Source organism: Drosophila ficusphila, unplaced genomic scaffold (genome assembly GCF_018152265.1).
Source record: "Drosophila ficusphila isolate 14025-0441.05 unplaced genomic scaffold, ASM1815226v1 contig_106, whole genome shotgun sequence".
NCBI classification, from domain to species: domain Eukaryota; kingdom Metazoa; phylum Arthropoda; class Insecta; order Diptera; family Drosophilidae; genus Drosophila; species Drosophila ficusphila.
In genome coordinates, this window is record NW_025063993.1 from 5,821,832 (window position 1) to 5,834,326 (window position 12,495).

General features: G+C 41.0%; 3 protein-coding genes across 5 annotated transcripts; 2 read left to right on the forward strand and 1 right to left on the reverse strand.

Annotated features, from left to right (window-relative positions):
• The first annotated feature begins 6 nt into the window (after positions 1-6).
• Positions 7-6,706, forward strand: LOC108099826 (fork head transcription factor 1). 3 transcript variants are annotated; one of them, XM_017203458.2, is made up of 9 exons: positions 7-178; positions 2,513-3,253; positions 3,439-3,917; positions 4,251-4,348; positions 4,408-4,628; positions 4,688-4,872; positions 4,937-5,032; positions 5,312-5,396; positions 5,459-6,706. In XM_017203458.2, the coding sequence occupies exons 2-9, from the start codon at positions 2,562-2,564 to the stop codon at positions 5,805-5,807; spliced, it is 2,205 nt and encodes a 734-aa protein (XP_017058947.1). In that variant the 5' UTR covers positions 7-178; positions 2,513-2,561; the 3' UTR covers positions 5,808-6,706. The 3 variants fall into 3 exon arrangements, with proteins under 3 accessions (XP_017058947.1, XP_017058945.1, XP_017058946.1); XM_017203456.2 differs by lacking the exon at positions 7-178 and adding an exon at positions 2,130-2,327; XM_017203457.1 differs by lacking the exon at positions 7-178 and having other exon boundaries at positions 4,411-4,628.
• LOC108099829 lies at positions 6,703-9,992 on the reverse strand. Its single transcript, XM_017203461.1, has 3 exons — positions 9,921-9,992; positions 9,772-9,862; positions 6,703-7,705 (listed from the first exon to the last, which is right to left on the reverse strand). The coding sequence occupies exons 1-3, from the start codon at positions 9,929-9,931 to the stop codon at positions 6,842-6,844; spliced, it is 966 nt and encodes a 321-aa protein (XP_017058950.1). The 5' UTR covers positions 9,932-9,992; the 3' UTR covers positions 6,703-6,841.
• A 714-nt stretch (positions 9,993-10,706) lies between these two features.
• Positions 10,707-12,215, forward strand: LOC108099834 (superoxide dismutase [Cu-Zn]). The gene is made up of 2 exons (XM_017203466.2): positions 10,707-10,846; positions 11,638-12,215. Exons 1-2 carry the CDS (start codon positions 10,784-10,786, stop codon positions 12,031-12,033), a joined length of 459 nt encoding a protein of 152 aa, XP_017058955.1. The 5' UTR covers positions 10,707-10,783; the 3' UTR covers positions 12,034-12,215.
• Positions 12,216-12,495: the final 280 nt, after the last annotated feature.

The following is a 12,495-nucleotide window of genomic DNA, read 5'->3' on the forward strand; positions in this document are numbered from 1 at the left end:
GCTCGAAGATCTCTCTTCTTCTTCTCCTCCACCGCGCTGAAGCAATAAGAATCGGAAAACCGCATTAAAATCGCTGAAAAAGTGCACAAATCGGCTTTAAATTGTTGCCCAATTACTAGTGTTACGTTTATATCGAGAGATTTAACCAATTCCGACAGCCAACGGTTTTTTCAAGAAGGTACGAAAAAATAAAAATAAACAAGGCGAACAAAAAATAATATACACACACAAACACGCAGCGAAAAACGTGTTGTGTGCAAAAAAAAGACTGAAAAAAACAACAAAAACAATTCGAGTTTGATAACCAACGGCAAAAATATAAACAGCGAAAGAAAGAGCGAGAATTAGTAGTAATAAAAATCAATAGCAGAGTGATGCGGAAAAGCAACCAGCTAAATGGCGTATAAATAAATATTAAGTTTTTATTTTGGAACACGCTTACACACCGCACACACTCACACACATGCACCGTGGTATGGGTGGCCTCAAGTGTGTGTACATATTTTGATGTTAGGTGGGAAAAAAGCGGGCGGCAAGTTTACGCAATCGCCGAGCGAAAACCAAAGAGCAGCAAAGTATAGCTATACGTTGTGAAAACTGTGCTTTTTGTGTGTTTACAAAGAGACAAACAAGACATCCGTCGTTTGTATGTATGCGCAGGTGGAGTCGGTTGCTAGCTGAAAAATCAACGAGCGGCATTTTTTACGCATTTCCAATACGCCATCTATATATGTGTATGTGTGTGTGTATTTTGGTGTTTTTATTTATTTATTGTGCTTCTCTTTCGCCTGCCTCCGTCGTTTGCCGTTACGAGTGACCCAACATATACACTCACGCATATATGTACTCGCCAAATCCATATGTAGCAGTGTGTGTGCGTGTGTTTATTTATATGGCCGTATGTATGGGCGTTTGTTTGCCTTTTGTTGTTCTCGTTAATTTTATTTTGGTTTCGTTTTGCATGTTTATGCATGCAAGCTCGATCGATTGATGGGGAGCCATGTGGGGCCTGCCAAGTGCGAGAGTTCTCAATCCCTCCATGTGTGTGCAAGTGTTCCAGTGATTATGAGTGTGTTGGTGCCAAGTGGAGCCAAACAGGTCGGAGAGTCGAACAGCCAGACAGTGTTGCCAACGTTCTTTAATAAACGCATTTTAAGAAAAAGTCTCATTACTCCCCTTTTCCCTTCTTTCTCTGAGAAAGATACAGATCGCTGCGAAAATGTTTGGTTGCCATGGAAGTTCTCCTGGATGCACTTGTTTTTGCCGGAATCACTGAAAGAATGTTTATTTGTGGCGAACTTTATCGTTTGTTTATTTGTTGCACAACTAAACAAATACATAAGTAGTTTATGTTATTCAATAATATCGTTATTGGACTAGAATCTGCAAAATTGTCCTTGAAAACTGTAATGCCGTAAGGACGATGGAGTTCAAATCAAAACGGCCCTAACCGATGTAAACAAATTCAAATCCACAAGTTTTTAATCTCCTATATTTGGTCTAGGAAATTATTAAATGTATTAACTATTGAAGTGAGTATTTCTAATTTAGGGAACAAGTCAGGCGTTCTTCTTTATATATAATACATACATATGTATTTTTTTTTTTTGTTTATATTTATGTATACTTTTTTGTTTGTAAAGAAATTTTTCCTCCTTTTTAATAACATCTTGGTTATTATTTTTTTCCCGCTTTAAATGATTTATTCGTTATATGTGGCATGTACACATATCGCCTTTTGGCAACACTGGCCACAAGCTCAGTTTGGAGAGATGGGGATACCGATATGTGTGTGAGGAGTTGGAGAGAGGAGATTTTTCCTTTCCACTCTGCCCGGGAAACCGAATAAGAGCGCAAGCGTGAGCCTTTGCAGTTGCCGCTCTTTCATTCCCGCTCCGCTATATAGGTGTGTGCGTGTCTGTTTACTCACGTAGTGCTCGCCGCATAGTAGTAGTTGTGTTATTATTATTATTATTGTTGTTGCTTCAATCGGCGCTTGTTTTTGTTGCCGACCGAGGTATGTACATAGGTGAGATTGTGTATGAGCGGCTGCGGTAGCAAAACAGAGTAAAGCAAAAACCGAAACAGCAATGATATCGGTGTGTGTGTATATTTGGAAAATAATTTGTGGCTGACGAAAAGAAGAAACCTTGGGGCCAAAACGAAAAGAGAGCGAAAAGCGCGTGAAAAGCTACTATGTATGAAAGCAGGAAAAAATGAATGCAATAATTGTAAAAAAATAGTTTGCGAATAAAAAAAATCAGTTCTTAAGGTGTGAAGTCAATGCGTAAATAAGGTTTAGCTGTGAAACGGAATAATATACAAATGTATGTACATACAAAAAAATAAGGTGGTAATATTAGGATACTTAATTAATCAACCGTAATGGTGGGTGTTATACTGCAAGTCTCAGAAAAGACACAACATTTTTTTTCTGAATGTTTCATCTTAAAATGAATTACAACTTTTTGAATTATTAGTTAAATAAGAACAATATTTGTTTATTTTGCAGGCCAACGACAAAAGTAAGCGATCATAGGACAAGTGGGATTAATCTTTCAATGGCCGCCACTACAACAACAACAACCACAACACTAGCAACAACCACCGGCAATAGCACCACCACCAACAACAACACCAGCAGCAACAACAACAACAACATCGTTACCGTACACGCCGTACTGAACAACCCACCCACCAATATTTCAGGCGGTGGTGCAGCCGACGCAGCCACCGTCGCGATTGCCAAGGACATGTTGCAGCTGCATCATGGCGCAGCAGCGGCAACAGCGGCGCTGAACAACAACAATAATAGCAATAGCAGCAACAACAACAACAGCAGCGCGGGAAGCAGCAACAGTGCCGATCAGCTGACCAACAACAGCAACAATTCAGCAAACCACCCACCTGCCACCAGTAGCACCACCACCTCCTCCTCCTCCGCTAGCACCGCCACCCCCTCCGCCAATGCCTCGTCATCATCGGCATCATCTCCGCCGCCATATGGAGAGCTGCGCTTTAATCAGGAGGTTCTGCCCATCACGGACGCCGTAACGGTCATTGGCCGCAACTCCTCCACGTCGCTGGTCCACTTTAACGTGGCCGAGAACAATCTGGTGTCGCGCAAGCACTTCCAGTTGCTTTTCGACGTGGACGAGCGCGCCTTCTTTGTCCAGTGCCTCAGCAAGAACGGAATTTTCGTCGACGATTTCCTGCAGCGCCGCAACGTGGACCCACTTCGTCTGCCGCAGCGGTAAGTAGAGTTCCATTCAATTGTTATTACATGATTTCTAAAATTGTTTTTTCGTTGGAGGTTTTGAAGTGTTTTATTTATTATTAATTATTTAATATAAAGTGTCTTGAAACAGACAACTAATCTATAAAAAGCAGTCAGCTTTAATCTTGATCTCTTATTAAATTTACTATCTTTTCTTGCAGATGCTACTTCCGTTTTCCCAGCACGGAAATTCGCATAGAGTTCGAGAGTTATGTGCCCGCCACTCAGTCGGATGCAGCCGCCGGACACTCGCCATCGTTGGTTGTAAGCAGTGGTGGCGCGGGTGGTGGTGGTTCAGCCCACGTTATTATTACACCACCGCCGAGGGACGAACTTCACCAGCAGCAGTTGCACCACCACCAGCAGCCGCAGCAACTGCAGCAGCACCCGCACCACCAGCCAGCGCACCACCTGCCGCTGCAGCAGCAGCAACCGGCGCACCACCCGCTCCCGCACACACCACACCACCCGCTCCACCACACAGCTCTGCACCAGCAGCAACAGCGCAGTGGCAACATCGTTGTGGCGCCCCCAGCTGGGACAGCAGCCCACCTAATCGCCGCCGGAGATGGACCCTATTCTCCGCTCAAGATATCCATACCCAAAAAGGAGCAGAAGAGCCCCTACCTGTCACCAACTGGCAAGTGGAATTTTATGTCATACATCATGTGAACTTGAGCCATTTGATAGGATTAAAACGTTGTTTTTAAAGTTCAAGCTTTAATTTAATTTATTTTATTCGAAGCTTAAATATTTTGAAAATGTGGAATAGTTAACATGGGTTCCTTTGTTTTGCATAAATGTTAAAATGTTATGTTTTGGGTAAAAGTAACTCTAAACGAAACTAGGCACACAAAAACATTTATTTAAATTCTTTAAAAATAGTTTTACAAAATTTAAATATTAGGAATTACCACAATATTATTTGATGTGATTCTTTTATTAATCAACCTTTTTTTTAATCAATTCGCAGGTACAATAAGCGCTGCCAACAGTTGTCCGGCTAGTCCACGTCAGGGTTTCATTCAGAACCAGCCCAACAATTACAACAACTACAGTAACAACAATACAGTAAGTTCATCTTGGTGTTCCTTATCAGCATACTAATTAACAACTTGCCCTACTTACAGCAGGATCTGTTTCAGACTCCCTCCACAGCCAGCTACAATCACAACGAGAAGCCGCCGTACAGTTACGCCCAGCTTATCGTCCAGGCCATATCTGCCGCACCGGACAAGCAGCTAACGCTCTCGGGCATTTATTCGTTTATTGTCAAGCACTACCCGTACTACCGCAAGGAGACGAACAAGGGCTGGCAGAATTCCATACGTCATAATCTCAGTTTGAATAGGTAAAATGATCTAGAGGTGGTGAAGAGATGGTATCTCAAATAACCGTTTATCCTCGCAGGTATTTCATCAAGGTGGCGCGCTCTCAGGACGAACCCGGCAAGGGTTCCTTCTGGCGCATCGATCCGGACAGCGGCGCCAAGCTGATCGACCACAGCTATAAAAAGAGGCGCCAGAGGAGCAGCCAGGGCTTCCGTCCGCCCTACGGGATGCCCCGATCGGCGCCCGTCTCGCCAAGTCACATGGGTAAGCGGTCGTCTACCATCCCGTCGTTCGCAATGCGCGTATAACGCTTTCTAATTCGTTGCAGACAACTCACGCGAGAGCTCTCCGCTGCAGGACATTGTGCTCCAATCTGCTCCCGGATCGCCGGGAATGTCGCTGGAACAGCGCGCCGCTGATGCCGGTAAGTTGTTTTGTTTTAAATAGGATATTTCGAATAGAAAGAAGTATTTGCTATTCTGTCTTTTAAAACAGTTTTTCTCTAAAAGTCGCAAACCAAAAATGTTCTAAAGTTATAATAATCTGGCTTATAATCAAAATACTTCAAAGTGTACATTGCAATTTTAGTATTAAAGAAATAAGTTCTTTAGCAATATGATCTTTGGGAAAATAAAAGAATTACGTCAGCAAGGATTAATTGCTGAACATGGCTTGTATTTGATATTTTTTTTCAATTTTACAGAAATCATCTACAACTCTCAAAATGCACACCAGCAACAGCAGCACCAACAGCAGCAGACGCTGTCAACCAATTCCAATCAGTACAGGCAAGAACAAAGTTAACATTTTAATCTGTGGCACACATAAAACTATTGATTTCGTCCTTCAGCAGCGGCAGTCCGTACTATGTAACCAATCAAAGCTCCGGCGTTGCCGCGCCACAAACGCATGTTGAGGGAAGCGGCGCGAGCGGAGGCGGCGGAGTGGGAGCCCTGATTGCGCTCAAGAGGAATCATGTGATGGGCGGCGCGGCATCGCATTCGCTCCATCAGCAGCAACAGCAGCAGGCGGTGGCACAGCAACAACGGCAGCAGCAACAGCAGCATTCAGAGATTATCTACGAGGAGTTGCCGACCGACTACAGTGGCCACATCGAGGCCAGCGAGGAGGAGTGCGTCACCACTGCCACCGATGCCACAGTGGCCAAGCGACCCAAGTACGTGTCCGAGGTGCTCTGATGCGTGCGGATCCAGAAGCACCGGCAGAACAAGGGCAAATAGTGGGTCCCACGGGTGGAAACGATAAGAAAGCAAAACAAAAAGTATCTCCATCTTGTATATTGAATTTGCCAATCATAAACCTACCTATACCTAAATCCCAAAAACAAATCAAAACAAAATGCGAACACAAACACAACATATGCGAATTGAACGCAAGCGAAGAAAAGCAACACAAAAGCTAAATATATAAATTGATATGGAACATATTACAAATAGCAACTGTGAGATTGTGTTTAAAATGTTGCCCATAGAACCGTTCAACGGCGGCAACTATATGCACACTTTTCAAAATTCGAAGAACCCGATTCGAAGTTACGACTTAATCCCTTAGATCTGACGAATTCAATATGCTCGATGACGCTACTCTCTAAGTAATATAATACATTTTAAGTTTAAAGCGAGGTAAAGCAGCAAACAAAGCAAAATTATATAGATTTATGCGATTGATTATTATAATGATTGATGATATGATGTTTAAGATGTTATAGCTATGTGACCGAATTGTGCGAGAAGCGTGAGAAAATTGGGGAAAAAACAAGTAACAAGCAACCAACCACACAAGTAACAAACAAACAGGCGAATGAATAATATTACCTATCTACATACCTTTACCTATATCGATTTAAATATAAAAAAATATATATATATATCTATATATATATAAATATATATACAAAACATTAAAATAAAAAACAAAAACAAAATGATGAACATTAATAAGTAATATCTACAAATTTACGGATACAATAACAATATATAAAGATTGAAACGATAGCACATTATTTCTTATTAATGAAGAAAATCCCATTTAAGTGTTTGGACAAATTGTGTATTAAAAAACAAAAATCAAATGTAAATTTTCTTGTTTTATTTTGTCTTTCTAATTTTGTAAGAAAGAGCAATTAAAAAGTTTGCTAATAATTTACCGACATTCATAGGGTAGGTAAAAGCCAATATATCAAAGTGGGCTGGTGTACATTTCATCAATCCATCTAACGTCGATTTCCAGGGGTAAAAATTGCCCTCCTCTGTGCGCCGATTTCCAGGGGTAAAAAATGCCTTCCTCTTTGCGCCCCTGTCATAGAAACCGACAGGGGTGATCTTGGTTTGTTGTTTTCCGTTGTTTTGGCTATTTGGTGCATAAAAAAGTACTTGTCCCGAAAGGTAATATATTTGGATCTTCCAGGCCCCTCAAAGAACTCATCGATTGTCATTTCTTTATAGTCGATCATGCTTAGTAGTTCCTTTACATAATTTTGATTGGTATTTTCGGTTTCAGATGCTGGCAAGTCGTTTTTGCTTGGGTCTTTTAATTCGTTGAATTTCCAGTTCTTATATTCACTTTGATGTACAAAAATTCCTTTAATACCCACATATCTTTCCACCATATCATAAAGTTTTCTTTCTGATATAGATCCCTTAATGAGTTTTAAAAACCTTCTGAACGCTTCTGAGCCTAGTTCGTAAGCCTCTTGGGGTATCTCCTCGCATTCTATTATTGTTTTCAACCAATGGCTGATGCAAATTTGAAGCTCTGAAAATTGTTCACCTTGCACATGCTCAAAATATAGTAACAAGTCCACAAATTTCATATTCTGCAGTCTGGCTCGGACAATTTCTACGCAGACTTTGCTGAGCGGTTGGACCATCCACATGTCAGCGCAATTCATCAACTTTATAATATCCGAGTTGCTGGATCCGCGTATAATGTCCTGATCGTAGGTGTAAAGATAAAGCCTGAATGTTTCGAAAATTTCCGCAGAGACGTCGGTCAGGGTTAGTTCCCCGGTTTCCGCCTCAATGAAACCAGTCTGAAAGGCGCGTCTGAAACACTCGGAAGAAATGCCTAGAACCACCTGTCACAAAAATTTTACAATGTAGAAATACATACATATGTACATACAGTCAGCACAAAATTTATTCGGACGCTCACTATTGTAAATTTTATATACATGAGTCGGAACGGGCCGGATAACTCCCATACAAGAGAATGAAATAAAAAATTCTTTCGCCGTTGTTTTTGATCAGATCAACTTGATTTCTTCCAGATGGCGTTTTCTAACTACTATTGAATTTCGGATTAAATTTGATCAAAATCGGATAGCTGCCATAGGATAGATCGAAAAATATATATATGTACATATAAGGTAGTCAAAAAAGTCTTGCGGAATTTCCGCTAGGTGTCTTTGCAAGCGCGCAGCTCTAGTTTTATTCGTCGCCTTTGGGTTCACGCTAGACCTTTTTGGAAAGCTCTTTTCACGCGCTAACACGAGTTTAATTTATTATTGTTTGTTTTTAGCCGTTCAACGTTTCAACGTTTTCGTTCTGGTGCAGAGGTGGTCGAAGATGCGCCACGCTACGGAAGGCCTGTCGTCGGAAATTGCGATAAAATCGCTGAATTGATCGAAAGTGACCGGCATAGTAGCAGCCGAAGCATCGGCCAAGAGCTGGGCATGAGTCATCAAACCGTTATAAACCATTTGAAGAAGCTTGGATTCAAAAAGAAGCTCGATGCCACACGACTTGACGCCAAAAAACATTATTGACCGTATGGATGCATGCGAATCGCTTCTGAATCGCAAACAAAATCGACCCGTTTTTGAAGCCGATGGTGACTGGCGATGAAAAGTGGGTTACTTACGATAACGTAAAGCGCAAACGGTCGTGGTCGAAAAGCGGTGAAGCTGCCCAGACGGTGGCCAAGCCTCGATCGACGGCCAAAAAGGCTCTTCTGTGTGTTTGGTGGGACTAGCAGGGAATCATTCACTATGAGCTGCTCCCCCATGGCCAAACGTTCAATTCGGAACTGTTCTGCCACCAACGGCTTGAATGCAGCACTCATGCAGAAGAGGCCATCTTTGAACAAAAGAGGCCGAATTGTTTTCTATCAGGACAACGCCAGGCACCACACAACTTTGGTGGCGCGCCAGAAGCTCCCGGAGCTGGATGGGAGGTTCTTTTGCATCCACCGTATAGTCCGGATCTCGCACCAAGTGAAGTCGGAAGTTGGCCACAAGAGAGTCCTGTAAAAATTGGATCTCCGAGTTTTTTGCCAATAGGGAAGCGAGCTTCTATAAGAGGGGCATTTTGAAGTTGGCATCTCGTTGGGAACTCGTCCACGGACAAAACGTCCCATATTTGACTTAAATCGCATTATTATAACCAATTTTATGAACAATTGACAACCTTTTAAAAATAATGGAAAAAAAATATAACGTCGTTGTTTTTAAACCCACGAGCATGATGTTTAGAACATCAAATTTTTGAATACCCGTGAATCGAGAAAAAAATTTCATAAAAAGCCGGATTACTATATCATATAGCTGCCATAGGAAAGATCGAAAAATTTATATAGACAATCATGATTTTTGGAATATAGAGTTGTCGAACAAAATGCAAAAATGGGGGGGGGGGTCAGCTGCCAAGGGTATAGAAAAAAAAAAAGAGTTTGAAAACTTTAGGGGGGGGCTGCTGCCCAATCCCCCCCTTGGCGACGCCCTTGCTTGTATCGCTTAGTAATTCGCCTCAGTGAGTAATTAGTACTTGCGTCAGTGCCTAACTTTTCAAGAAAGCTGTCTAAACTTTCCTGCTTTCTTCGTGCAGATTCTCTGATACCGAGGATGAAACCTCCCTACAGATAGTCTCAGACTGCCCAGCCTTAAGTAGCCTGAGATGTAGAACCTCTGTTTCCGGTCCCTTACACTTTGGACCTCCGGAAGCATCGACCCAGCACAACTCGTAACTTTATCAAAGGAGCCGGGTTAAGCGTACAATAGATCCAGTTGGGTCGGGGCAGTCAATTCCCCCCTTAATATTTATGTATATATATTTGTTGAGTCATTGATGAATAAGATTGATGAATCACGGGTGTCCGAATAAATTGTGAGCTGACTGTACATTAACTAGTATTATCACCACTTACTTTGTGGCATCGGAATTTTTTATTCTCGACGATCACAGTGCAGTCGGTAAGGGCATCATCCTCTAAAAGTTTTTTGAAAGAATCGGCCAGCCTTTGTAAGTAAATTTAAATTGTAAAAAGTTTTTTTGTGGAATAATATATTTTTTTACCACTTCTCCATAGTTGCAATATTCCTAACACGCTGTTTTTAATTCCGCTTAGTAAGCTTGTTGTTGTATGACTGTTTTTTTATATGTGTACATATGTATATTTTTGATATATCCTAATTGGTCACTCTGATGTGATTACCCTGAAGCCAAGGAGATAAGCGCGTCAAAAATGTGCTTGAACGAGTGTTCATTACATTCAGTGTACATAGTTGATTGGATTTGCTTTTGAATTTTTTCCCGCGAATTTCGTGTATATGAAAAAGCAACATAAAATCAGGATTACATATGTATGTATTTAAAATAATTCAACTATTTATTATGTTTATAGACTCATACGCTCATTATTACGCTTGTCAACTTGATGTGTTGTTAAGTTACGAGATCTGGTATTCCTCGTTTCGGTGAAGTGTGTAGTGTTCCAAGGCAAATCCCTGAGATTTAGATCGGCGTCCACTTCATACATCGGGAATTTTGGGTAATAAATATTAATAAATAATTTGATATATTTTTGAAAAACGATATATGTATCACTGGTACGATATTTTTACATACATCACAACCCTTATTTCAAACTATGTTTTGCAAGCTTTTAATCAATATAAGATATATTTTGCGATATGTCGTAAATTATTAAAATACTTAAACACTAAAGTTTCAAATTTTTAATAAGAATATTTCAGAGTGTATTCGTGGTTGAAAACAAAAATTTAATATTAAGAAAAGTGCGTGGGCGTAGTAACAGTATTTGATCGCAATATTATGGGGCTCTGGTGTTTTCGCCCTGCCAAGCGACGGTCACACTGTACGAGATACCTGGAAAGTTCGCAAGTTTTTTTCGTTCTGATAAATAATCAATTGTCAAAATGGTTAAAGCCGTCTGCGTAATTAATGGTGATGCCAAGGGCACTGTTTTTTTCGAACAGCAGGTAAGAGCGATTAATATTTTGGCGATCTGCTCGAGGAGTTGGTTGAAATAATGGCGACAAAGAAGTAGTTCTAAAGGTCAAGTTGCCGGCTTCTCCGCGAAGCCCTCTTTCATTAAATTTAGTTGCTTAAAATTCCTTTGAGCACTTCATTAGTCTGATTTTATGCTTACTCATCTTACAAATGCACAATTATATAAGCCAATAACAAAAGCGCACATGTGTGCACCCAAGAACCTACAGCAGGGGTCAAGATAATAGGACTGGAAAAGCTCTGGTTAACTCTGCAACCCAATCTGGCGTTTTTTAATGTTTATTTTGAAGCATATTTTAATATTTTTAAACTAAATATTACATTTTATTTGAAAATTCCAGGTTGTGTTTCACAACCCACTTAAAAAAAACATTAACTTTACAATATTATACTTTAGCAATAACCTTCATCTTTTAAATTATTGGAAAGATATAATGTAGGAAACTGCTATACTTTTTGTAAGGAGATTAAATTCTCCAAAAAATGAAAATAGTAAAACTTTTGGTTAGATCGAGCCAAAGGAAGTTTCTAGAAGCACATATCACTGGGATGTTTGACCTATACCTTATTTTTGTAATTAAGTATTTTACCACCTTATCTACTAAATCAAAATAAGCCAAATCAGCATTTGAGGCCGAGCATTTGAGTACTTCTATTCGGACATGTCATGATTAAACACACCTTCTGCGTTATCGGGAGGCTAGCACTATCATTAACTTGGGCCTCAGTTACCACATTTTTCACTTTATCCCCCTTGCAGAGCAGTGAGACCCCTGTGACGGTCACCGGCGAGGTTTGCGGTTTGGCCAAAGGCCTGCACGGATTCCATGTTCACGAGTTCGGAGACAACACCAACGGTTGCATGTCGTCCGGGCCGCACTTTAATCCGTACAGCAAGGAGCACGGTGCACCCACCGACGAGAATCGCCATCTGGGCGACCTGGGCAACATCGAGGCCACCGGCGACTGTCCCACGAAGGTGAACATCACCGACTCGAAGATCACGCTCTTCGGCGCCGACAGCATCATCGGACGCACCGTGGTGGTCCACGCCGATGCCGATGATCTCGGCAAGGGTGGACACGAGCTGAGCAAGTCCACGGGCAACGCTGGTGCCCGCATCGGCTGCGGCGTCATTGGCATTGCCAAGATCTAATCCAATAATCTATTCCGAAGTCGTCGGCCCCTGTGCTGAGCAACTCTATTTAGCGCTACACACTGGAGATATGCAAACTATACATTTCTACATATACATATATAGCCTGTGGTCTGTTAGGTTTATACACAACCTCTGAGGTTAAATAAATTGGTGTTTTCAAATTGGCCTATAACCTAAAAGCTGTGTTTTTGAATTGATATACCATAAGCATTATCTGATGCTTTCTGAGTACATTTAATAAGATAAGATAAAATAAAGGGCGGACTCTCCTAGTAAAATCATATGTAACTTCGTTTAAATATTTGATTAAATGCTTGGCTTTTAATTTCTCTTTTTTTAGTCAGTGTCAAATCAAATTGTTCTTTTGTATTTCTCTGACGTTTTCCCTCTTTTAAGCAGCAATGCTTCAATTCAAAATGATTTTGTTATAATATTATACATTGGTATATATAATATTAT